Source organism: Rhipicephalus sanguineus, unplaced genomic scaffold (genome assembly GCF_013339695.2).
Source record: "Rhipicephalus sanguineus isolate Rsan-2018 unplaced genomic scaffold, BIME_Rsan_1.4 Seq562, whole genome shotgun sequence".
NCBI lineage: Eukaryota > Metazoa > Arthropoda > Arachnida > Ixodida > Ixodidae > Rhipicephalus > Rhipicephalus sanguineus.
In genome coordinates, this window is record NW_023615517.1 from 237,031 (window position 1) to 264,424 (window position 27,394).

The 27,394-nt window shown below is 50.0% G+C and overlaps 1 protein-coding gene across 1 annotated transcript in view; it reads left to right on the top strand.

Annotated features, from left to right (window-relative positions):
- LOC125756217 (sphingomyelin phosphodiesterase-like) overlaps nucleotides 1–26,304 on the top strand; it is a 135,114-nt gene extending 108,810 nt beyond the window's left edge. The window contains exon 3 of the mRNA XM_049411644.1: nucleotides 26,167–26,304. Within this exon, the coding sequence (XP_049267601.1) occupies nucleotides 26,167–26,304 (138 nt within the window). The remainder of the gene's footprint in view (nucleotides 1–26,166) is intronic.
- The last annotated feature ends 1,090 nt before the right edge of the window (nucleotides 26,305–27,394 follow it).

Consider the following 27,394-nt stretch of genomic DNA (forward strand, 5'->3'; position numbering starts at 1 on the left):
TATGCAATCGCCATGTCCCTGAACAGGCGTCTGTATTAAAGACGATAGTCTTTCTTGGGGAACCTAAACGCCTAAATTTTGGTCTGTCTTTCTGTCTGTGTCTTTCTGTTTGTCGGCACGTCCCTCGATTCAGCCACCGGCCAAAGTTGAACCACTTGCTTACCGCCCACCATCTTGAACTGGTATGGCTGTTCATACTAGTGAACGTTGTCGATCAAAAAGTAAATATTACGCATATCTGAGGCGTAACATCATTAGGTAAGTATTAGGTGGTGTGTTCGTTTAATAGAAAATACATAGATACGCAATTTTAAAGACCTTGATGGTATGCGTTTAACGTTGAGACAGTAACGCTGAAGCGATCAGCGGTCCAAGCCGAGCAAGCGCGAGCGCCAACAACAACCGTCTCGTCTTCTTCTTTCGCAGGCGTTCTTGTCTGCGCCCTACCATGTTACAAATCACTCCCCCGCGGAAAAGGAGCCATCCTGGCGACCTAAGGAACCAGGTACAACTGGTGGGTCCTAATGCGGCTCAGTCGATCGACGTGAACAGCCTAGCGGCCGCGACGACGGCGGTCCGTAGATGATTGAACAGGCTCAATCATATAGTTAATTGGGATGCTTGACGTAGGACGCGGTAGGGGCCTTCGTACTTAGGCAGTAGCTTGTTGGAAAGGCCAGGAGCGGAGGAGGGGAACGCGAAGCCACACCAACGTTCCAGGCGAATACGACTGAGGAGGCAGGTTTTCGTCGTGACGGTCCTTCTGGCCCTACTCGCCCTACAATGTTACACCCTAGTTTCTTAAGGTGCGCTGAAAATGCGACTGCGCTGAAACTTGTCTTCCTCCGTGCCCTCTGCACAAGCTATGTTGTGTTTCGGTTTCGGTTCAGTATTGCATTGTACGAATGACAGGGGGCGCCGCTTCTGGCATTCCTGTTATAGGAGCTTTAATTCCTGTTTTACCCAGGCGACGTGTAAGTAAGAGAGTTTGTAGGAGAGTACTCGTGAGTGCGGACGTTTCTTCTCCTTCAGCGCATCGCGCCAAACAGCCTGTTTGGGCTGGCCGGCGTCCCCGCCCGTCGCGTTGGTCACCGCCGGTCTTCGCCTGCCGCTGCGCCGGGACTACCAGCCCGCAACACAGCACTCATGTTTCCCGACGTATTGCCAGATGGCATCCATATCTCACGCAGCGCCTCTTCTATCGTCTTTAGACGACATTTGCGCGAAGCACGCAGATACACGGCCAATTTTTTCTTGGCTTGAAGTTCGGCAGCATCACGCTACCTTTACTTCATGCTACCGTGCAATGACTCTTCCGACACAAATGTCACGGTCCAGCAGCAAACCTGATCGCTCTCTATGGCACATTGATGTCTTTGGATTTTGGTGCCAATGGAAATTAGGACGATGGAGCGAGACAGAATGGTGACTTGATCCTCGAGGACTTTGAAGGAACGTGACATGGCTTCGTATCCGGTGGTGTCACTTTGCCCGGTGATAGAGTTATCGACTTGGTTCTGCAAGCGATAACGGTGGCGTGACGTTTTAAGAAGTTCGTGCGAAGAATGACATCCCTGGAGCAATGCTGCAGAATTACGAAGCTCGCAGGGTAAGCCTGATTATTGATGATGGCTCTGCTCTGGAGACTCCAGACGGCGTTATAAGATGACCTCCAGTGGCCCGGATTTCGGAGCCTTTACAGGCGGTCCTAACTTTCTTCAAGTTTTCGGCGAACGGCCCACCGACGATAGAATAGTCGGCTCCAGTGTCGACCAGAACGGCGAAGTTGCGGCCGTTGATGAGAACGTCAAGTGCGCTAGTTCGTCGACTTGCGTTGAGATTAGGTCGCGTCGTCGGATCGCGGCTTGGTCGGCTTGTACTGCTGCTATATCTGGTGTCGTCAGGTCTCCTTCCGGCCGTGAAGTTTGGTCGTCAGGGCTCCGTTCGGCTTGCGGCGTGTTCGTAAGATTTCTGGAGGCGTCGGCGGAGGATCTTCGGTATTCGTCGCATAGCAACCGCACATCCATGGGTTGCTGCCCTTAGCTTTTCTGATAAGGGAGTTACAAATAAAAACAGGACGAAGGGGCGAGGCTCACGAGCAACCGCCACGGGCGCTGGCGCGCTCAGTTGGTTCTAATCCTTCGACACAGCCAGACGGCCGGGTTCTGTTTCACTCTTTGTCTATTCGTTACATTCGTTCTGGTGCCGAAACCCTCCCGGTCGTCTAGTCCTCGACCTTCCACCATGTACCAACCACGCACTAAGCGCACCTTCGCCCGAACCGCCATAACAAAGCCCTATCAACACTAGACGCCCTGCTCGCAGATTCGACCACCCAGCTGGCAGGCTCAAGGAGATCCTCGACCTAATCGTGGTAAAGAACGCCCAACTCGTCCACTTCGACAGCGAAATCCAGGCCGCACTTCACGATGATGAGTTAGAAGCAGACCTGACTACCGCCTACGAGTACGAGGAGAAAGTCAGCTATGCACAAACGAGAGTTCGCCGCGCGACCGAGCCGCGGCCCCCGACGCCACCCGCATCCGTCCCTGTTACCGCAAGTCCTACCAGTGAGCCTCTCGCATCGACATCGACGCAGGTAGCAAATTCACGTTCGCCCGCCTCTCAACTCCAACGCCGCCATCTCGCATCGCCTTGCCCAAGCTGCACATCCCAAGTTTTGCCGGTGAGCGGCGCCAGTGGCAAGGATTTTGGGACCAATGCCGAGTCAGCATTAATGACAACGACTGGATCCCAAACATCGACAAATTCAACTACCTATTGACATACCTGACTGGGGCAGCCAAGGCCGCCATCCAAGGCATTTGCCTCGCCGAAGCTAACTACGACGTAGCCATTCAGATCTTTTCCGACCGTTTCGGCCGTCGCGACATGCTAATCGACGATCATCTAGACAATCTGCTGTCTGTCGCGCCAGTTCGAAGCTCAGCCGACGTGGCCAAATTAAGGAATCTCCATGACGAGACAGCATTTCGCATCAACGCACTGGAAGGTCTCGGAGTGTCTCCAGGAGAGTATTGCACGGTTCTGCGGCGCATCCTCTTGAAGGCGTTACCTCCGGACCTCAGCATCCTGTATCATCAGCGGCAAAAGGAAACCTTACCAGCGGAAAACGCTGATGCATCTCAGGGAGCCCAGTCACAACAAGTGAAAGACCTCATGAACTTCATTCGAGTTCAGATAGAAATACGGGAGGAAAGCGGTCTCGAGGAAGCGACATCGTCCACAAGCAGGCGGCATCCGCAGCGAGAATTCCGGCCACCACAACCACCCCTGCCATCCTCTGGGGCTTTATCAGCCGACGATCGACCCCCCTACTCGCGCCCCTGCCTGCTGTGCAACGCGCCCGAACACACTATTCAGGAGTGTTCCGCACGCCTCACGCCGGAAGAGAAACGATGGAGGCTTCTGGTGGACAAGCTATGCTTCCGCTGCGCCAAACGCAACCACTTCGCCAACGATTGCCGAACCTCCAGATCCCTGCAGTGCCACCAATGCGCTGGACGGCATTTGACTTCGCTATGCGACATCAACAACGTCAGGAACCAGTCACAGCGTACCGGCAACGCCTCGGCAGCACAAGATCGCGCATCAGGGTCTGCCACAACCCCATCTCGTGCAACTTCAGTGTCAACTAGCGGCGCTGGTGTCACGCCCGTGCTGCTGCAGACTGGCAGGGCGTGGGCTATCGCGCCAGAAAGGACAGTGCTACTTCGCTTCCCGCTCGACACAGCAAGTCAACGCTCTTTCGTTAGGCAGGACACCGCTCGTGCCTTGAATTGTCCCGTTCGAGGAACTGAGCGTCTTACCTTGTTCACTTTCGGGAAAACGCAACGTACAGCGACTCTGACTTGTGAGCGCGTGGCGGTGACGCTTCGGAGCCAACATAGCAGTAACCAGACGACAATAGAAGCTCTGGCAATACCAGAAATTAGCCCAGTGACAATTCCACCGGCAGACGGCCAGCTCGTCACCATGATGACACGGCAAGGTATGCTCCCGGCTGATGCACGTCGAGAAGCGGCAACATTCCGGGAGGACGAGATCAGTGTATTAATAGGATCCGATATCTATTGGGACGTGGCAACCGGGCAAATAACACGGCTTTCCCCTCAGATAACGGCGGCAGAAACCCTCTTTGGATGGACCATTCAGGGCACTCTGAGCAATCTAGCGCAAGGATTGAGAACACGAGCTACTTCTCTCTTCATTGCTGTCGAAGAAGCCACAGAAAGCGATACCGCCCTGGACATGCGAATTGCCAACCTATGGTGCATCGACTCTCTAGGTGTGCAAGACAGTCCTGACGGCAGCCAAAGCGACAGCATCGCCCTTGAATTATTCGAAAATGACGTGTCCAAGAAAGGAGAGCGCTACGAGGTTCCCCTTCTTCTTCGGGAGCCTGGTCTGGAAACCGGCCAAAGCAACTACGACCTCGCTAAACAGCGGCTTCTGATGCAGCTACGTCGCTTCCGACAGCAACCAGATCTTGTTCGTTATAACGACACCATCAAGGCATATTTCAATGAATCCCACGCAGAACGAGTTCCAGACAACGACACGGTGCCCAAGCCCAACACGTACTACATGCCGCATCATGGAGTAATTCGTCGTGATGCCGTCACCACCAAGCTTCGGGTTGTTTTTGACGCGTCGTCCCATGCTCCCGGTCAACCATCCCTGAACAACGTGCTCATGAAAGGGCCCAAGATGGATGCCGATTTACTGAAACTTTTGCTAAATTTCAGAATGTATCCATAATCATGGTGGCTGACATTAAGAAGGCGTACCTTCAAATCAGCATTCGCCCGGAGGACAGAGATGCACTGCGCTTCCTATGGGTTGCTCATCTCCCGACGGAACACGAACCATTTTCCGCCGATCGTTCACTGGCGAATGACCCGCGTGCCCTTCGGCGCCAAGTCCAGCCCCTTTCTCCTAGCAGCAACGTTACATCACCATTTCCGAGTCTCCGAAGAGCGATTGCCCGAAACAGTGGAATGCCTCCGACAGTCATTTTTCGTCGATGATTTAGTGGTCGGTGCGGACAACCTGCAGACGGCTCAACGGATTTACTCGGAGGCGAGAATCATTCTAGCGGACGCCGGCATGGAGCTTCGTAAGTGGGCATCAAACAGCTCCTTGCTAAGAGAACAGTTCCGGACGGACCGATTATCATTGGAAGATGAAGGTGGCGATCCACATACAATGAATGTCCTCGGCTTTGCTGGGAAAGAGACAATGATTCCGTTATCGTGAGCACCGACCATGTAAACAAATTTGTATCAGCGATGCCCACCACGAAACGAACAACGCTCCAAAGATTCGCTAGCTTGTACGATCCTCTCGGCTTCCTCACGCCGTTCACTGTTCGAGCTAAACTGATTTTCTAAGATCTCTAGAAAATGAAGCATCCTTGGGATGGCCCACTACCGCAAGAACAGCTAACAGCATGGAACGCATGGTGTTCCGAGCTCCCGACGCTAAGCGAGGTTCGCCTGCCACGACAAGTCAACAGGGCGCTGGGGCATCCAATTAAAACCACCGAGCTACACGTCTTCGCAGATGCTAGCATGCGGGCGTACGGCGTGGCTGTCTACGTATGTGCTGAGTCATTGCACTCGCAAGAACGCAGTACTTACCTTCTCATGAGCAAGGGGCGAATTGCACCACTGAAAGCTATCTCTCTGCCTCGGTTGGAACTGCTAGCCTGTCTTACAGCGGCCCGCATCTACCACCACATCAAGAACATACCATGTTTCCAAAAGACAAGACCGTTTTTTTAGACTGACTCCCAGATTGCCATCCACTGGATGTCACAAGATCCAGGGCGCCGCGACGTCTACGTCAGAAACCGAGTCGCAGAAATACAGCAGCATACAGCGGGCCACAAGTGGCAGCACTGCAAGGCAAGGAAAATCCGGCCGACCTACTGACAAGAGGTATCACTGCGGTCGCGCTTCTTCGTTCATCTCTATGGTGGAGAGGTTCTTCATGGCTCTCTATTCCCAAGCACGCCCGGGAGGATGACGGGAGATGCCCAAAGCCCATTTTAACCGCTGAAGAAATAGTGCCTGAGGCCGAATGCGTCGTCACCCTTTCCCAACAACAAGCATTACTCAAGGTCACCGACTACAGCCGATACTCACGCCTTCTTCGAGTAACGGCGTAGATCTACCGTTTCATCGATAATGCTGCAGCACGGCGAGCGTCGACAGTCGGACCGCTAAATGCCCAAGAAATCGCACGAGCTGAACATTACTGGATCAAGCAAGTCCAGCATTCGCACTTTCCTGACTACCTTGCAGCACTGTCGGCTGGAAAATCAGTGCCCACTTCCTCCCATCTCCTGCTTCTGCGTCCGTTCATCGATGACGACGGACTCATACGCGTTGGAGGGCGCCTCCAACTTCTGCCCGGCACCCTATCGTGCTTCCTGGTGGCGACGCTATCATTGAGTTGCTGATTCGTTCCACTCATGAGCGAATGCTTCACTCAAGTGTCGAGCACGCACTCACCGAATTACGTGAGCGTTTCTGGGTGCTGAAAAGTCGCAAAACCATAAAGTCCGCATTAAGAGGCTGTCTGATGTGCCGACGACGCAAGATTGCCCCGGAATCAGCACCCACAGCGCCATTACCAAAAGACCGCATTGCTGAAGCAAGCCCATTTGCGATTGTCGGAGTTGACTTCTGCGGACCACATTATTGTCATGCAACGAAGCAGACTTGCTCTAAAGCCTACACAACCATCTTCTCATGCGCTGTAACACACGCTCTACATCTAGAACTCACAACGGGCGCGACTGCCATCAGCTTTGTCGCAGCATTTCGGCGTTTTATCTCCCGTCGTGGAATACCGTCCACCATATACTCGGGCAACGCACTAGCATTCCATCACAGCGCAAGAGAGCTCCGAAGTCACACAACTTCCAGTCTGGAAGACTTCTGCAGTGACCATCGCATCGATTGGAAGTTCAGTGTCGAGCGAGCCCCTTGGTGGGGCGGATGGTGGGAGCGACTCACACGCATCACCAAGAACACGTTGAAATGAGCGCTGGGTCGCAGCCATCTGTCCTTCGCAGAAATTTCGACGGTCCTCTGCGAGGTGGAAGCGAACATCAACAGCCACCCGCTGACTTATCTATCTGCTGATCCTGACGACCCAATCCCACTGACACCTTCGCACTTCCTGCTCGGCAAACGTGCAACATGCTTGCCGCAAGATTTCGGCGCCGCAATCCCTCAGTCAACGGCCGTCAACCTGCGACGTCAAGTTCTATATTGACAAGCGCTGACAGATCATCCGTGGAAGCGCTGGCGCAAGGAGTACCTGTTGCTTCTGCGATCGGCCCACGAAACGGCACCCAAGACACCACCACGGCTTCAGGTCGGCGACATCGTCCTGGTGCACGACGACTCACCACCAATAACGTGGAAAATGGCTCGAGTGACCGAACTGCTACCGGGTCGCGACAACATCGCACGAGCGTGCTGCCTGAGGTTGGCGTCGGGCTCCATAATTAGACGTCCCGTCCAGAAAGTTACTTCCTCGAAGCAGGCAGCACGTCAGAAGTTCGTCGGCCGCGGGAGTGTGTTACAAATAAAAGAGGATGAAGGGGCGAGGCTCACGAGCAACCGCCACGGGCGCTGGCACGCTCAGTTGGTTCTAATCCTTCGACACAGCCAGACGGCCGGGTTCTGTTTCTCTCTTCGTCTATTCGTTACAAAGGGCTCACGGATCGGCCCGGCGTAGGGCCACTGTACTGTGGGCGTCGCTGAGGGGACCGGTAATATGATAGCTACGGCGAACGCAACGGACGTCGAGGTGTCCGTTCAGCGTCGGCCAGGTAGCTGAAGATGTGGCCGCTTAACACGCTGTGGACGCGGTGCGTTGACGGTGAAGCCGCGTAGTCGCATCTAGCGGTACTGGCAGCGGCGGTAGGTGTGCACGGCTTTCCAGCAGTGGTAGCAGATTGGGTGGTTGTACGGGGCGCGCAATTGTCGGTTTTGTTGGGGCGTAGCTCTGGCCAACAGGCGGACGGTATAGCGTCGCTGTCAGCGGTGGTGTCTGACGGTGGCGTAACTGCGGCGGTGCGGCATCTTCACGTGGGCGCGCAGGGGGAGCGTTACGACGCCTGCAGCAGCGGTGCTCATAGCTTCCGTATGCTGCGGTGCTTCGGGAATTCGAAACAGTTGCCGGGCTTCTTCGCTAACAATGTCCGTGATCGAGTCCACTCGAGGATGCGATTCCTGAACATCTTACGAAGCTCTTCACGCACGACCGCTCAGATGGTCTCGCGCAGGTCGTCGGTGCTGAGTGCTTGATCTTCGGCGTAGTTTGTTGTCGGTGAGCGGCGCCTATACTGCCTTGTCCGCATCTAAAGCTCCGTTGCGATTGTTGTGGCCTTAGAAACCAATTCCGAGACCGTCTTACGCGGGTCGCGCACAAGTCCGGCGAAGAGTTCGTCGTTCAGTCCCCTCATCAGGAGGCTAGCCTTCTTTCTTCGGGCATGGCGGTGTTCGCATGGCGGATCAGGCGAGTCATTTCTGCTGCGTGCTTGCCGATGTTTACGTTTGGAAACTGTATGCGTGTTCCCAGCAGCGTTTCGGCCCTTTCCTTCCGCACGACACTTGTGAAAGTTTCCAGGAACGCGGCAAGAAAGTGGTCCCAGGTCATCAGCGTGGCCTCGCGATTCCGAAACCTAGTCCTGGCACAGTCTTGAAGGGAAGGATAGACGTGGTGCAACTTTTCTGCGCAATTCCGCCTGTCGAACGTAGCGAACCGGTCACTTCCTTCCAGCCAACTTTTCGAGTCTTCACATGGCGATCCACGAAAAGTTGGTGGCTCCCTTGGTTGTAGCAGCATCGATGCAGTTGCCATGGGAGCTCTCATCGTCGCTGATCTGGTGGTCACGGCTGGAGCATTCCTGGTCTTGTCGGGTAGAAGTCCGTACTTTGGTGGTAGTCTTTGTTGTCTGAGGCTAGCTCGACGATGTGCGATGCCTTTGGTGTCCTGTTTGCTTGGGCTTGGATCACGGCTAATCCACGGCGTCCGGAGCATCAAGGAATCAGAACCTCCGCAAGATATCACGTGGTCGTGACTTTAATGAACGCAGCAGTCGGCGTGTTCAAGACGAAACTTTATTTGGGCGAACTTGTGCCCGGACAACAAAAAATCAAGCTAGAAGCAATAGACGCTGTACACTGATAGCGGCGAACAGGGCGTCGGCCGTCAATAATCTGATCTGTGGTTGAACGCGTCGGCATTTACACATTTGGCATCGAACATTCGAGTCTTACCGATGGTGGCCGCGATAATTCCTGAAAAAATTCAACTGGTCGTGTTTGCATGCTGAAGCCTATCAGAAGATTCTAAGAGAATCTTGCATGTTCCCAGACATTCGGGCGCGGTTTGCGAAAGGCAGTGGCTATACGTGTGACTGTCCGGTTACACAGAATTAGAGAAAGGATCGCGCGTGGTGTTACCGTGGTTTTGACACATTAAACACTAATAATAATTATTATGAAAACGAAAGGTCGAGTACAAGCAATTCAAGCTGTGTACTGACGGTGAGGCGAACGGATTGGCCGTCGAGTAATCTCATCTCTGGTAAGGCATGTCGACATTTACACGTGCGGCATCGATGATTCTAGCGTTATCGCCGGTGTTCGCGAAAGCTCTCGAATAAACTTCACTATTCGCATCATGTGCGCAACCTTAACAGAATGGTCTCAAACAATCACGAAGCTTCCTAAAGATTGCTGCGTGGTCTGCACCGAGCATTGATACGTTTTAGTGGCTGAAACCCGTATGCATCAAAATCTGAAAGTAAACGCCCATGACTATGTCCCCTACCGAAAAAGACGCCGCGATGCTTCAATCAGAACATGAAAGTCCAAAAAATGTATGCGATACGAAAGAACACTAATAAAAGTTCGGGACGCTTAAGCTTCGCTTTGAGAGTTCAACGCGATAGCAATATACCCACGCGCGCACGCACCTGGCAGCGTGTTTACACACACACACACACACACACACACACACACACACACACACACACACACACACACACACAACACACACACACACACACACACACACACACACACACACACACACACACACACACACACACACGCACGCACGCACACACACACACACACACACACACGCACGCATGCAATCACACACACGCACGCACGCACACACTATCACCTTCCCTATCACTAGTCTTCCTTCGCTTCTCTGTGGAGAGCTTGATCCGGCCGCAAGGAAAGCCAAAGTGCAAACGGCCTCCGGCTCCTATCTTTATTAGCATCTACCTCGAAGGTGCTTTTTCCCTCACAATCAAAGACGCCGACGCTGCCGACACCGGTATTTCTGCGACGTTGCGGCAAAGCACGGTCAGTAGCACTTTTCCTGTAATTATGTGAGCGTGCGGGAAACACCGAGGTGTCCTGCCGCCGGGTGGACGTCTAGGGCCTGGAGGACTTCTGGTCACACTTCTGGAGGCACCACGAGATAGCAATTAGCTTCAAGTAGTCAGAAGTCGTTCTTTTGTAGAACGCCGTTCCACAAGAAAAACCACGCCTCTACTCGCTTGAATATCATGGGACAACGGCGGTCCTACCCTCGAGGTACTCCACAAGGCCCCTGAGTTCCGGGTCGGCTTGCTGACGCTCAGCGAAGTCGTCTGCACTTATAGTTCCTAGAAGCAGTCATCACCCTGGTCGTCCTGCGGCGGGTGGTCGACGGGGGCACGAGAGAGTGCATTCGTCTGCGCTTGTAAACGACGGCAATGTCCAATTCCTTTGAATCTGAGTGTTGGGGCCGAACTTCGTACGTTCGCCGAATACCTTCATATTGCTACCCGCCCCGCGGCCGGCGAACCCACGCCAACGCGGAAGCGGTGGTTCCGGGTGGGGGAACGACGACTGTCTGCTGGTCACAAAGGACGCAAGGGCTCACGTCTCCCGAGGGGTTCAATTTGGTGCCTTACAGGAGGACCATGGCCTATCCGGGCTACAGGGACGGAAGGTACACTTGCACCTTCGCAGTGACAGCCAAAGGCAGCGGCAATGATGCACGGGCCTATTGTATTGATGGCCCGTCAGCCCAGCATTGCGAATACGTACCCGGAGGTGCTTTCCCCACGACCCTTCAACGCCTGAGGCCGAACATTCTGGAAACCGGGGTGAAAGGTAGCTGAGCGGCGGCGGTGAACCGACGAGCGGGCGAGAGGCGGTGATTCCTGCGAGGAGGTGGCGAGGAGGAATCCGGGCCTGGTGTTTTCAACGGCAGCCGACCAGGAGGCAAGGAGAGAGTTATTCCTGCTTTCCGATTGAACTGTAAGAGTGTTTGAATGGGGAGACAGGGAATAAAACCAGGGGTGCAGCGACAGTAGAGGAGAAGGAAAACGAATAAACGTCTCTATCCAGATGATGTCGGAGCGGTCGTTTCCTCAAGGTGCCAGCAGACGAAAAGTTCTCGTCTTCGGCTTCCTTGGCGGCAGCAGCAAATGTCGTGCAACCACCGAGGCGAGTGGAAGAAACAATAAGGTGAACCTAACTCTCAGGCTCCACCGCGTGAGGCGACCTGCAGGGTCGTTCAAGTTAGCCAACACAAGGCATGGTGGTCGCCCACCACTTACAAGGGCCTGCCATGGAGGCATTGGCAAAACTTCGATGTAGCCCAGATGAAGGCCAGACACTCCGTTTCTTTTGTGGAATAGTTAGCTTCAGCCTTGTATAGCGACCAGCTAGCATAGCAGATAACTCTTCGTAGTCCGCCAGTCCCTCTGCACAAGGACGGCGCCGAGTCCTACGCTGCTTGCGTCGGTGTGGATTTACGTATTGGCGTAATCGTCGAAAGGCGCAAGTATCGAAGGTATCTCCAGGCGTCATTGTAGTTCTTGAAATGCTTCGACTTGCGCCGTTTCCCACTTGAATTTCACGTCGGTGTTCGCGAGGGGTGTTAGTGGCTCGGCGATCCGTGAAAATTCCTTGACGAAGCGTCATTATTAACGTCAAAATTTAAACATGTTGGTGATGCATGATGTAATAGGTGCACAAGCCGACAAATCGACGTACGGCTTTGTTGGTGGTCGGTGGAGAGGCAGCGATGGCAGCTCTGCTTCGTGGGTCGGGATGCACTCCACACTTGCTAATGACGTGGCCTAAGAACAAGAGCTCCTCGTACGTGAAGCGGCACTTTTCTGGCTTCAGGGTGAGTTCGGAAGTCTCGATTGCTTGTAGCACGGCTTCCAGGCCCCGGAGGTGTTCGTCCAAGTTTGAAGCAAACACAAGGATGTCAAGGTTTATTCAATTCGATATTCAATACAGTACTGTGCAAGTAGAAACTTGATATAATACAGAAGGAGGTCGCAAAGTAAAAACTGTCAGGGGGACCTCCTGTGAATACATGTATAAAAAATGTAGAAACAAACATTGGCAACTAAGGAAAAAACAGCAAGCGAAATTAAACAAAATGACGTAATGAAAATTAGTCAATCTTATAGCAGTTCAAATATTTACATGTAAGTGATAAAACAGGAGATAACTAATTGGATTAGATGACTATAACACATACTTATCACTAACACACTTGTCACGTCAATAACTTGTATATGCATATATGTATACATATACAGATATGCATACATACACATAACCATAAATGCATGGATTTATATTTAAACAGATACACATATATATATACACACATATATTTTCAGGTGTTGCATGTTGTTAGTATGAACTGTTTCAGATGCCGCCGGAAACAATGTAATGAAGGGCTTGATTTAATGATTGATCGTAGTGAGTTCCAGGAAAAAATTGCAGAAAACAAGGCTGTCGTTTTGCCGTAGTTAGTGCTTACTTTTGGAAGCAGAAGGCTACTATTTCCAGAAAAACCGGTGTGTTATTAGTATTGTGGAGATGTGTTAGGGGAAGTATGTCACTGGGAATGTCACCAGTTCTGCTCCTGAATAATAAAATTCCAAGTTTGAGTTTAAGGGTGGAAATGAATGGTAGAATTTCGAGAGTGCTAAAGAGGGGTGCTGCTGATGCTTTGTAAGGAATATGTGTGATAATTCGGAGTGCTCTTTTCTGAAGGTAAATGAGGGATGTCAGGTGTGTGGTGTAGGTATTGGCCCAGGATGAAGTGCAGTAAGTAATGTGACTGTGAATGAAAGCATAGTAAAGTGATTTTAGAATGTGTTGCTGAAAACAATGCCTTGTGCGAATGAGTACGCGGATGCCAAAAGCAGTCTTCTTGATGACAGAATTTACGTGAATGTTATTTGAGTTGAGGGTCTAATGTAACACCTAGAAAAGTAATGAACTTTGATGGGGTAATGAGGCAGTTATCCAAGTATATTTCGGGTGATATTGTAACGTTTCTTTGGGACGAGTGAAATAACATAAAAGTTGTTTTAACAGGGTTGATTTTCAATAAGTTATTTTTGCACCATGACACAAGATTCGCGACATCAGTGTATAATTTTGCTAGTAGATTGTTAAGGTCTTTGTCACTAGAAAATATTGTGGTATCGTCAGCGTAAAGGATGCAGTCAGAAGAGTTAAGTGATGATGGTAAATCGGTAATGCAGGTAAGAAACAAGAGATGTCCCAGAATTGAGCCTTGTGGAACTCCTTGGTTAGTTGTTATTGGAGAGGATAAAACACCGCCATAGTTGACAACCTGGGTCCTGTTAGCGAGATAGCTTTGTAAAAGGGCTAAAGTAGGCCCACAAATTCCCAAGGATTCAAGTTTAGCATACAAAATGAGTGGTTAATAGTGTCAAAAGCTTTAGTTAAGCCAATAAATACCGTCCCTGCCCATAGCCCATTGTCGATGAACTGTTTTATGCTATTAACCAGTGCTAACTGGTTAATTCAGTTTAATTAATCAGTGCTAACTCGGTAGATAACTTAGCACGAAAACCAAACTGCTTATGTGACAAAAGGTTAAATCTTGTTAGGTAGTCCATTAGGCGATTCACAATGAGCTTCTCAATTACCTTACTAAAGAACGGGAGGATTGTTATAGGGCGATAATTAGAAAAAACTTTTCGGTCTCCCTTTTTGAATACAGGTGTTACTTTTCCTTGTTTGAGGATTGTAGGAAAATGCCTGAACGAAATGCGGTGTTAATAAGCTCTGAAAGCATCGAAGATAACTCTTGAGCAACAAGTTTGATTTTAGATGGATAAATTGAATCGAGGCCACATCCTGTCGTCTTCAAACTTGTTATAGTGCGAAGAACTTCAGCAGGTGACGTGGGTTTTAAGAAAAAAGATTGAGGCAAGCGAGACAACGAAGGCAGGTTAGTGACAGTCGATGCTGAGTTGTTGAAAAATGATTCATTAAATGAATTGGCGATAGCGATAGGGCAAGTTAGAAGGCTGGTTCCATTCGAAAATTCTGTCTCAAGTGCATCTGGCTGATCAATATGTAAGAATTCTTTAATTACGTTCCAATTTTTCCTACTGTCATTCCCATTTTCGAGCACGTTATTCTGATAGTAGGTTCGTTTGGCTTTTTTAAGTACGACAGTAAGAGTTTGTGAATACAGTTTAAAGCGGGCCCCGAGGGACAGGTTGAACGGCTGAAGTTTTACTTTTTTGTAAAGGTTATCTTTTTTATTTACGCTGCGTAGCAGCCCCCTAGTGATCCACGGGTTTCTAGGGGTTGAGTACCAACGGGATGTGATGGATACAGATGTACACGAGTTATGATACCTGTTAGTTTCTCAGTCAAGGTATGAACGCTTTGTTAACACAAGGCTCTTCGATAGTTTCCCCCAGTCAGAGCGGGATACCAAATCAACGAATTTCGCAGAATCGAAACAACACCTATTGACTATTTTATTTTACAATTAGTTTGTTTTTAATAAGAGAAAATCGGATAGTGGTCTGTCAGATTAAAATTGACCACACCGGCCTTCTGAACAGACATAACGTTACTGAGTATATGGTCAATAAGTGTGTTCCGACCAGAAGGAGCACATCGTGTCGGAGAATCCAGCAGAGATTCCAAACCATGACCCATGAAACAGTTAGAGTACTGAACACAAGAACTGTCGTCAATACTTGTAATGTCAATGTTAATGTCACCTAAAATGATCACATTATAATTTTCGGAAATAAACGAGCTTAATATTATCAAGTTCAACACAAAAGTCACCGTAAGACGATGATGGGGACCGATAAATTGAACCAATGATAGTTTTTTTGTTAAACGGGAGAAATCTCGGTCAAATTCGAGCCAGACTGATTCACATTTCGACACAGAAAATGCGATATCTGTACTTCGTCTATATGATAACGAGTTAGAAATGAATATGGCTGATCCACCATGACAGTCACCCAGGCGATGAAAAAATTCAGCACGGTAGCCCGGAATGGAAAACATGTATCATCAGCTGCAGATAGCCATGTTTCTGATAGACAAATGAGCGAAAAGTGATGATCGGTTAAAGTAAGGAAATTAACCATATCATCAAAGTTTTTCGGTAAGCTTCGAGTGTTAAAGTGTATGATGGAAATATGAGAAGCAGATGAACTAAGAAGTTGCTTCAGCTCTTGGACAGTGTATGTCGCCATGATGGTTCATAATCACAGATGCGTACATGCTATTAGAAAAAAACGGCCACGTCACCGACACCAGAGATACGGTACACTCGGCTGTCCGTAGCCTTTCTGCTTTGATGCGGCAGTTGTCAACCATAGGAACTGCCACTGCTTTTTTTCTTGAGAGCCAATGCCTGAGCAAACAGCTGCTTGTTCTCTGGTGTTAGATGATCGTTGAAAAATATGGGTTTATCCTGATTCGTCATGGCGATAGACCGGGTTGTCAGACGCGCTTTTCTGGCCTCTGGAAGCAAATTCAGCCTCTTTTGCGTTGAACAAAAACGCGCATAATGTTCGAACCACCTTAGAGGGGACCCTGTGCACAGCATCAATCTCAGCAGACTCACAGGACAACCAATTTTTCTGCGATCTTTGCAGAATTGCTTCACAGCTTTCGCCTTTTGTTTCCGGAACACCTTTAATTTCAACGTTGTTCATGCGCGAGTATTGCTGCAATTCAGCAACTGTTGGTTAGATGCTCATTTGTTCGAGACAGCTCTTTATTCTTTGACCAGGCTTTCCTGCTTAGACTTCATTGTTTCATAGATGTCAGTAAACATGACGACGCTGTTACGCAAACTCCCCAACTTCCTTGCGCAATGATTCCAAGTCTCTAGATAGCTCAGCACAAGTGGGCATTTTTGTTTGGCAGCAGTGGGTGCGGCAAAAAAGAAAAAATGAAATTGTTTTCAGTAACGCAAGTTCAACCAACCTGCGCACGTAAGAGGGATGCAGTCAGCGGAATGTTGCGTTGCCGCCAACCAGCTGCCAAGTGATGAGTCCCGCGATGATCGCAGCTTATATAGCTTCCAGAAGATGGTTCTGATGTAGATGGACAGGGTGCGTTCGTCACAGGTGGAACGTAGCGCTGTGAGACACAGCCAGTCCGATGATTTCTTCGTGCTAGGAGAACACATTCTATTGACGGCTGTATAGTGCTGCGGCCGGTTTGCGGTGATTTTGCGCCGGATCCGTAGATACCTGCGCACGTAAGAGGATGCAGTCAGCGGAATGTTGCGTTGCGCAACCAGCTGCCAAGTACACGAGGCAAGCTGCCGAGGCAAGCCTGTCGTCCAAGTACACGAGGCAAGCCTGCCACTTCAACCTGGCGAATCCATAGCTGTATTCATAACGTATTGGAAAGTCGCAGGTGCCGAGCAAAGGCCAAGTGGCATGACCTTGACCTCGAAGAGCCCGTCTGGTGGTTTACAGGCCGTCTTTCCTCCATCTCTGTCGACTTCGATTTGCCAGAAGCTGGTTGAGGTCCATCGAGGAAAAAGTACTTCGTGCGGTGTAGTCATCCAGGGCGTCGTCTGTCATGGAAGAGGGTACACGTCCTTCTTCGTGATTTTGTCTGGCGACGATAATCGACGCAGAAAGGTAGGGTCCCATCTTCTTCATAACACCACGGGAGATAACCCACGGACTCTTGGACGGCTGGATGCTGTTGAGTAACAATTCGTCGACTTGTTTTTAACTACCTCGCGTTCTCGCCTGGACTCTTTGTAGGGGTTCGGACGGAGCGGAATGGCATAGTCTTCCGTTATAATGCGCAGTTTGGTAAACGGACTTGTCGAATTCGCGATTATGACGAGGAGTCCTTGTATTGTCGGAACAGGACTTTGATCTGTTCTTGCCATGCGGGGGAAGACTCGGGTTGACGTCAAATGTGGGCTCAAGTACTTGCGTACTCGGAGTAGCTTGGGTAAAATCTATGAGGGCGAAAGCATTGCTGGCTTCCACAATTTCTTCGATAAAGGCGACCGTCGTGCCTTTGTTGGCGGGCTTCTACTCGTTGCTGAAATTTGTGAGCATGACCTTGCTTTCACTCCACGAAGCTTGACTATTCCTCTTGCGACGGAAATGGCGCGAGGGACCAACAGGTGGTGGTCATCCTCGATGACGCCTTCTAAGTCTGGTTTCTTTGGTGCTGACGGAAAGGATGACGCTGGAGGGAGGCAGAACAGTGACCTGCCCGTGAAGCACGTTCAAGGCGTCGTTCCGTGGCGTTGTGTGGGGCAACAGCGCTTCTTCTGAGCTTTGTGTTGTCGACTCAGATCTCAAGTCGATGACGGCACCGTTGCGACTTAAGAAGTACATCCCAAGTATCAAATATCTAGAGCAATGTTGTAGGATTACAAAGTTCGCACGATAAGTTCGGTTATTGATGGTTAGCGATTTTACGATTATTCAAGCGGAAGGGCTTTACTGTTTGAAGCGAGGTTGGGTTGCCTTAGAACGCGTAGTTATAAAACAATATTCAGTAAAAAAAGACGGAAAAGGTACATGCTGTGGCGAAGATAAGGAAACGACGGAGTATGTTCTGATTGAATGTGGATACATCCACCCAGGTGTACGTTTGGGCACGAGTCTACATGAAGCCTTGTGTTTAGGGGCCAACAATGGAAAGCTGAACACGTCCACGACAGAAAGTAGTCACAGGCGGTTAGAGTATTGCTGGCAGAAAAGTAGAGAGAAAGGACAAAATATACTTCTTCGCCCCTAATATTGACTGAAGACCTTGTGACATGATCTGCTGTTCGCCTTGGACAAAGCCACTAATTGCTATCGTGGGTGGAGGTACACTGATGCCCCCAGGTTCCCTGTCGACTTTCATTTAACTTGGGCCAGGTCGACTTTCATTTAACTTGGGCCAGGTAGTGCGGTAGTAGAAGGGACAATGCTTCCCCATAACCCTCTACCTCTGATCCTAGGAGAAGACGCGTTAAAGCAGCTCAGGCCGAACTCGCCGTGAAGACACCAAAGCCCACAGAACCTCACACCAAGCGCAAAAGCTCTCTTCTGTCTTGAAAAAACGTCAGGCCTGCGCTGAAACCGCAGCACAGTCACAGCGAAAGCTGGAAGAGCGGCGTTTCTAAAGCACCGTTGTAAGCTCTCATGGGGCTACTAATACAAGTACACTAGCAAGGTACCCACTACGCCATAAATCACAATTTTTGTGAAGTTCGGAAGCGCCTACTAAGCCATATCCGTCATTCTGCGGAGAAGCGAGGCACCAGCTACACGTCTATAAGCATTATGTGCACTTTGTTGACGCGACGACTGATGACGATGAAGAATTATGGCTCCAGCCTTTGTAATGGTTGGAAGCTTTAAACGGCCCACCAGTTATGTAATTTGCATTAGGTGACGCCCGGTCGCTATGTCCCTCTCCAGCCATGCTGTACAACATACGTTGACGGGGAGGGAGAGGTCGGGGGGATCGAAGAACTTTACTGGGACCCCGAGGAAATGATCATGCGCTTATGGGCTTCCTTGGCAACTAATACAAGTGCACTTACGAGGAGCCCACTGGGCTATAAATCATTGTAATTTTTGAGAAGTAGGAAAGCAGGCATTATGCCAGCTTTTCTCATTATACGGAAAGCCGTGGTACCTGCTAAACGCATGTAATGCATTATGCGCACTTTGTTGATGCTGTGCCTGATGACGATGAAGAATTATGGCGGAGCCCTTTGTAATGGGTTGGAAGCATTCAACAACCTTCTCGTTGCACAATTCGCATTGTGTGACGCCTGATTACAGAATTCGCGTTGTGCGACGCTTGGTGTTTACTTTACTCTTCTGCCACGCTATATTGCATATGTTAATGTGGTTCCGTCCCGATATCAGGCCTGTATAGGACCTTTTTGCAAAGCAGTTTCAAGCACCGGCATGGCTCAGGGGTTGAATACTGGGCTCCCACGCAGAGGGCCCAGGTTCGAACCTCGTTCCATCCTGGAATTTTTTCTTATTCCCTTTTTTCTTATTTCGAGCGATAGTGGTTATGGACACCGGCGGCGGCGGCGGCGGCGGGACAACTACGGCGCCAAAAAACGGCCGGTGAAATGATCTCGTAACAGCTTTCGCTGTAAACTTGTTCCCACGAATGACGAATGCCCTATTTCTCCACAGCCAGCCCTTGTCAACTCGCTTTACCACTGGAGACCTACAGCTTGAACCTCTTCCAGATAACAACCAACCGCCATGGCTATCACTGGCATGCTATGAAACAGTACTTGAGGACAACAGTATCAATAAAATGACAGTGCAGCCACACCATGTTCAGGCAATTCGAGAACAGACGAGACAAGTTCATCCTGCATGAAGCACAAATCGGCAAACAGCTAAACAAAAAAGAGTCGGCTATCATACGAGAGGTCCTGGAGCAACATACAAAACTCTTCGCTACCGACGACAATGACCTGGGTCTTTTTGAGGGAGCTGAAGATGTCATTGATCTTGTCCCTGAAGCCGTGCCGTAGAGCAGACTGCCGCACTGTTATGCTACTGATCATTTTATTTCATGCCAACGCTGCGTCAGCTTCAGCAAGATGACCAAGAGCGCTCATCTATACGACAAAAGAGCTGTCAACTGACAGTGAAGGAAGTGCTGACTTACTCATACGGATGACATCTGTATCATTGCACGCCGACCGGTTTCAAACACGATCGTTGTGCCCTCTTAAGGTACGCCAGTCAATTCTTGAAATCGCTCACGACAGCTATGAATATGGATGCAAAACGTACACTTAAGGAACTCCAATATTGCTATTGGTGGCCACACATGACGACTACTGTAACTCAATATGTGCAAGGCTGTCAAATTTGTCAAGCTTACAACGGCCCTACGACAAGAGCGGTTACATTTACTGCAGTTGTTATGGGCCAACATTACAATACCTCTCGGCGACAGCAGTAAGTACATACTGAACGTAATCGACTTTGTTATCACTTCATAATACCCGGTGCTGTGTCACAACGAGCACAAAGACGCAATTCAGCATCTGTATTCTGTATTCTATCGCTATGGCATCCCTGACGGCTGTGTGTCAGATCATGGCCGTGCCTTGGATTCCCATAAATTTATGCGCTTCCTGAGACTTCATGGAACAAACAGCACTTCTCTATTCCGTACCGTGCGACGAGTAATGGCCTAGTTGAGGGCAGCAAGCAGCTCTCGTCTCGGTGCTCAAGAAAATATGTAGCACTGAAACCTTCAGTTTGGGAAAACAAAAGTCGTGGCAGCTGCTTTGGCCGTCAACACCACGATCAACGCAGGCTTATGATTAGTCCTTCGAACTGTTGCACGGGCATGTTCCGAAATTGCCTGCAGAAACATTCCGCCGTCCAGCGACAACTAGTTTTGAGGTACGGTTGCTGAAACATCCCGCAACGTCATGAAGAAGCTCAAGACAACTTGATACGTGCTCAGCAACAACAAACGTTACTACGATGAATCGCATCATGATGCCAAGTTCTAAATTGGACAATACGTCTTGCTCAGCGCCAAGAACCTATTACAGCCGGAACAGCCAAGTTCGCCCTCACGTTTAAAGGCCTGTGTAAGATTGTCAACCAAAAGACTCGCGTAACCTCCGTGGTTCGTCGAGCTACCGCCCACCCTGCCAGTAAATCTTCAAGGAGCACAGTAAACCGGGCTAATTGGTATTCATTCATTGTGTTACAGCGCAAAAAGGACGAGAAAAACTTTCTAAGCCACACATATGTCAAGACTGCGCCGATAGACTGCGCTGTGTCCTGTCATATGGGTGCCTAAGAAAGTTTTTCCCGTACTTTTTGCGCTGTAACACAATGAAAGACGCCTTCAAGGGATGCCAGAATTCTACATTGAAGCGAGATCAAGCCATTTCGCCTGCCGTACATCGACCAAGCCCTTTTGAACTGCAAGCAGCTGCGCTTGCTGCGCCACCTGATTGTGCCGAAAGTGAAAATGACGCAGAACTGTCTACGCCACCACGGCGCCCGTCCAAGCTACAACGGACGAAGAACCATGTCCTGAAGTCTCGTCTGTAGGCGCAAACTGCATGCAAGACACTGCTATAGCAGAAGAGCGTGACAGTCTCAGGCGACGACGTCGTCATATTCGACAGCCAAGGTGGCTTGACGACTACGACGTCTGACGTGACAAGCTTTTAGCAACGCGAACGTCGCCAGCCCCAGCCCTGTGCTGCTTCCAAGACTGTGTTTTTTCTGTGCTGAACATTCGACCACGGGACCTGCTCTCAGCCATCCCACACTGGTCGTCTCCTGTGTTTCTTGACAGATGGCAGCGACCGCAGCTGCTTCGTGCAGCATTTAGTCTCAACTTACTAGAGGGCGCTGGTGTCAGGCGATAGGAGAGACTGCCGAGAACTACGCACGTTGCCTCTGTCATATGACCGTGCTTTGGGCGTGTGCGAGCGTCGCCTTGTCGCGCTGCAGTGCTTTCCGTTACTGTTGTTATCAAACATATAATTACCAAGAACAGTGGCCGTGTGCCTGCGGTCATTCACCTTCGAGCCTCACACCTGCACTCTTTCCTTCTAGGAGCGAAATACCTTAGAATCTCGGCTGTCGGAGGCGCATCGTCGTGATCCATTTGCTTGCTTGCATCGTCGTGTCCTGTACATTTGCTTGACCGCTAGAGAAGGCGCCACCGCCTCAGCGCTCGCCGTGTGACGAGAGAGCGAACGGCGTGCGTTGAGTATGGAAACGCTCTTTCTGCAATGAGCGCTCAACTACCAGCTCACGAGGAACGCGAACGCGCCCTCGCCTGCGAGAGACAACGCCGACGCAGGCAGCGTCTGCTGGCGAGTTTCTTGAAAAAACCGACTGCTCACGCTGCACAACCGTTCACCGACCACCTGTATATACGGGCACTGGATCTTGACCTGCAGTGTAGTGTCGGTGAGAGATTTCTCTTGTGCGTAGTTGAACAATAAAGATTCGCAGCGTGCACTTTAACTAAAAGACGACAGCGGGTCTCTGTGTATAATCTTTCTTCTGTATATCACAACCAAGTAGCCGTGATTTTGCTGTGGGTAACATCAGCGCACAATGCATGCTTCGCCTCTCCACAGGTTTCAGGTTAGTGGAGCTGAAGCACCCTTCCCTACATGCTTCGCTGCTCCGCAAAGTTATCTGCGTGTTTTAAATGCGGAGCATTTCTTAGTCACACCTGCGGCGTCGGCGCCGTCCACACCCCACTGCGCATGCTCGGTTCATCTCGTGCCGGAAGCAGGCCTCTCCTCTCTCTCCCCCTCCCCCTCTCCCTCGCTCGCGCTGCACAACCGTTCAACGCAGGCAGCGTCTACTAGCGAGTCTCTTGATTGAAAAAAACCGACCGCTCGCGCTGTACAACGTTCACTGACCACCCCGTATATTTGGCCTGGTGTGCGACCGATGGCGGCGCCGCGAACGGCGCCTGTATGACGTCAGAGCAGGGATTTGCGTGCTTTCGTCTGCTAAGTAGGCCCAGCGCCGTGTTGAAACCACCGTTGTCGTAAATCTCAACAAATGCAGTTCGATTGGTTATCTTGCGTATGGTGGCTACTGACGCTGTTCGAACAGCCGTGGGTCTCCTTTTAACGTTCATTTAGAACCACAGCTTTTGTTTCTTAGAACTGCGGCCGCGTGTCTCCGCGGAGAGTGCTGCGCAATGGTGAAGTACTGTTGTGCCTCAGTGTACTTCGTCCGCTCGTGAAAAAGGCTTTCACAACTATCCTAAGGACCCGAAGCTGAAGAAGAAGTGAATAGTCAAGCTCAAAATGGGAAAGCGCCCCACGCCTTCATCGACCGTGTGTAGCAAGCACTTCGCGTACAGTGACTTCTGCTACCCACTGTACGCGTCACTCTTAGGTATAAGCTTGTGACCGTGTTTAAGCGCCTCGCCAATACTTAGGCCGTTTATTGCACGCAGGCTATAAGCATAGGCGACTTACACCAGTGCGGTGCCGTCGACGCGGCCTCCGAATCGCCTCGCAGGAAAGCGCGCCTCTTGAGCTCAGCTGAGAGGGCAGGATATCTGAGACTACGGCTGCATTTGGATGGTGTACATACGTAGTTTACTTAGGAAGGCAAGCGCGCGCCTAGCGGACTGCTTCTCATAAATTCATAAGCGAAACCTGTTGCCGCTGTTTAGTGCACATTCTCTAAAAGTTTTCCCCTGAGGCAGTACACACACTTTTTAAAAGCGGAGCTCTTTAAGCTTTTCGTTAGGCTGCGTGGCGTGAAACTCGACCCAGCTTGCCTTTGCCACGTTAATCTCTTTGGCCCTGTGCGTGGTATAATCAGCGATTAGCTATTTGTTATATTCTAATACCCATGCGACGGCCCTGTGCGGTGTTAATATGAACTACGACGTAATATCGTTCTCACTGAACCAACATTACGGGACAAACTGCGATCATGGGCATCGGGAGGGGGTGTGCAACAAGGCGGTACTTGCGCACTCGTTTGCAGGACGAGAGCTGCGACGGTGATGCGATCTCCGTTGACGGCCTCGACCGCGCATTCAACAACGTGGCCTGCGTCGTACACCGCCTCGCCCTCGATGAGGCACCGCGACCTTTCACAAGCTTTATCTACATACTTGTAGATGCTGGGGAACGGCACGCTTACTGAAATATCGAAAAAACCCCAAACTAATTGGTATCGTACGGCGGAAACAAGATAACGAGCGAGAACACTCACACATAGTTTCACTTTCTTACCAGCAATGCGGTCGGTGGCATCGACGCACTCGTCGGCCATCCGGGGGATTTCTTGGCCCTGTCGATTGGGCCGCAACTAAAACAAGTTCAAGATTACACTCGAAAACATTCGTTGCAGGCGTTAGTTGACCGTCGCGAGGCTGTTCGTTCGACAAAGTTCCCGCCTGAAGAGACGAACCGCATACAGGAGCAGCGGCTGCTGCAGCGCGGTTTAGAGGAGAGTCCCCGCTATGACGCGCACACGCGAGAGGGCGCCACTCCAAGATCTCGAGGCCAATAGGCACTGGACTTTGACCTCCAATGTAGTGCCTGGTGCGACTTTCCTTGTGCGTGATTAAACAATGAAAATTCACAGCGCACATGTAAATTAAAGTGAGCTGCAAGTCGCCATAACTCTCATCGACCCTTTAGTAAAGGCGCCCGATCTCGCGTCGTTGATGATAATGACGCGATACCCCCCCCCCCCCCCCCCCACTCTGCGACGCATTTACTCGAGTTCCCCCCGTGGGAAGATGCGGGCGGCTTTTTTAAAATATGAAGCATTTCTTAGCGAACCTTTGGTACTTTGAGCGTTTCTATCTACGTATCTATCTGTCTATCTATCTATCTATCTGCCTACGTCTAGGTGCTCTCATGATCGCCTCCTTAGCTTGGCGTAGACCAAAATTGGCATGGGAGGGTAAGACGACTTGACGAATATGACTGTCTGGTCATGACATGTATAACATGAAAATGCTGTCGCCTACAGCTCGGACCGGAGATCCAAATCCGGACTTTCCAGAGGGCCCGCGATTTGGCGGAGGGGCTCGCTCTTCCTGTCCCCACGTGGGTGCGGCCCGCAGCCGACCCTCCCTCTTGAGGGGAATAGGCTCCTCAGGACAATTTATAAATAAATTTCATTGACTGACTGACTGACCGACTGTCGCGTACGTCGTCAAACCCTTTCTTCGAGACATGTGTGGCGCATACCCGTTTACCACGGGCTGCGGTGTACGGGTATACGCCACAGGTGATTGACAGTTTAATCTACCCAGAACGGCGAGAACAGACATTGGTAATTTAAATGAGAGAGCGTTAAGAAAAACCGACATCGGCAGCGTTCACGCAATGAATGGAAAGAATAAGGATTAGGATCCCAGCAGGAATCGAACCCAAGCATTCTGCGTGGCAATCAGGTATTCTACCACAGAGCCACGCTAGGTCTATAGACTGGTTTGGAAAAACAGCCTATGCAGGCATAATTTCTGTGCAACATCAATTGTTTGTGGTGATGGCCTAATTTTACAAGAAAGCAATAACCCCTACATACTACTTATGTACTACATATGCATTCCCACGATACAGGCGTCATACCAAATAATCGTCTGTATTTCCAGTGTTGGCTCCGCTTTTATAGCAGTCTAATAAACATTGCATTCGTATTCCTATGATTCAGCATTATATATTCAAGCATTGCTTGACCCCAGTGGAATAGATGAACGAAGGTTACATGCGATATTCACATGATTCCACCATGCAGTGCACTTAGTTTCGATAATACTGACGTATGTACTCTAACGTGAGAGCTGACGTTACGTCGCACCATAAGTTACCCTTTAAACGACAGTGCTGTCGACGTGCCTGGTAACCACGATGTGCACATACCTACTACACTTCAAAAGCACGCCGATCGACCTTTTACCCTTGGCTCAAAGCCATAAAGTGCAGCATAGAAGTACTCGCTGACTGCTTCGCATGAAACCGATTTCCAACGCGTGGGGTCTGCCGAATTTTTTTGCCCATCATTTTCTATACTCAAATACTTGAAAACTTCATATAATTAATTCTTGGACAATCATTAAGTGTGGGTACGAGTCATTGGAGAGGGAAGAACAACAACGAACACAGATAGAAAAGAACACGCTGTTCCAATTCAAGTGGAGTATTGTAATGTATATTGCGTGCACTTTGTTATTTCTCCTCGGGATCGCATATGACGGGTTTTATTGATGCAGCTTCGTAACTGTGCCTGCGCAGGATGAGTTCTTCTACGTGCTTGGGCACACTACAATGACTCCGGCCGAGATTTGCGGCATAGTCTTCCCAGACGAGTGTCCACCCAGCGGTGTCCTTAACTGGACAGTCCCGTTGCCAGCGAGGCCCAAGCCCCCGTGACGCCCGTGCCGCTGCCAAAGGTCTGTATAGAACTTTTGTGGCATATGGGCAGAGGCTGTACGCGAAAATGCACTTAAGAGACCAACCTGAAGCAGAGATTACGGTCGACATATACAAGGGGTCCTAAATATCACGCAGAACGGTTTAAAAAAAGAGGAACGTCGTTACGCGAAGCACACCAAGTGCATATTGTTCCCAGTATGCTGTAGTCGGCACTACATAGTTTTTTTTTCGTTGATAACGTTTAGTTAATTAGTCCTAATTATGCTTGCAAGTCAACATATACTAAGGTAACCATTAAAATGTCAATGAGGCATATGTAGGCATGTCCCAGATGACTTCCAACTGCGCTATTTTACCAACGTACTAATTGCGTGCTCACTTTTATGGCCAATAAGGAAAGCATGCGAAAACTGAAAAATGACCCGTGACTAGACTGCTGCGCGCATCAGGAAGCAGCGCCCTCAAAAATGATCACTGTGAGGTAGCAAGTCAAGACTACGCTCTCACCTTTTGCGGGTGAGAGCGTAGTCACGTGTTATTTTTCATAACGAGGCGAAAACAGCGCAGAATTGACGAGGACGGATAGAGGGAAGACAGGGCCCTCTGTCCGCCCTCGTAAAGTGTTTTCGCCTTGTTGTGATCAACCAACTAGCCCGAGATGTGTTGTTCCATTTTATTTTTCATACATCGTGTGCTTCATTTATAAGTGGGAAAAAATGAGAACGTAATTAGCATGTTGGTGAAAATTGCACACTTGGATGTCATTTGAACATGCAAATATATGCCTCATTGACATTTTATTGATTACGGGAGTATTTTCGTGTTGGAAACATAATTAGGACTAATTAGGTAAACCTCACTAACGAAACGTTAGTTGTGGCTGCCACAGTATACTGGAACAACACGCACTAGCTATGCTTCGCGTAACGACGTTGCTGTTTTTTTAAAATCGTTCCGCGTGATTTTTGGGAGGACTTGTGTAAGTCGCCTCATAAGGGAAAGCGCCGCAACAGACGACGCACGAAAAAACAAGGACGAGAGATTAAAATGTCGAACTTTATGTACACCCGCTATCACATAGCATCAG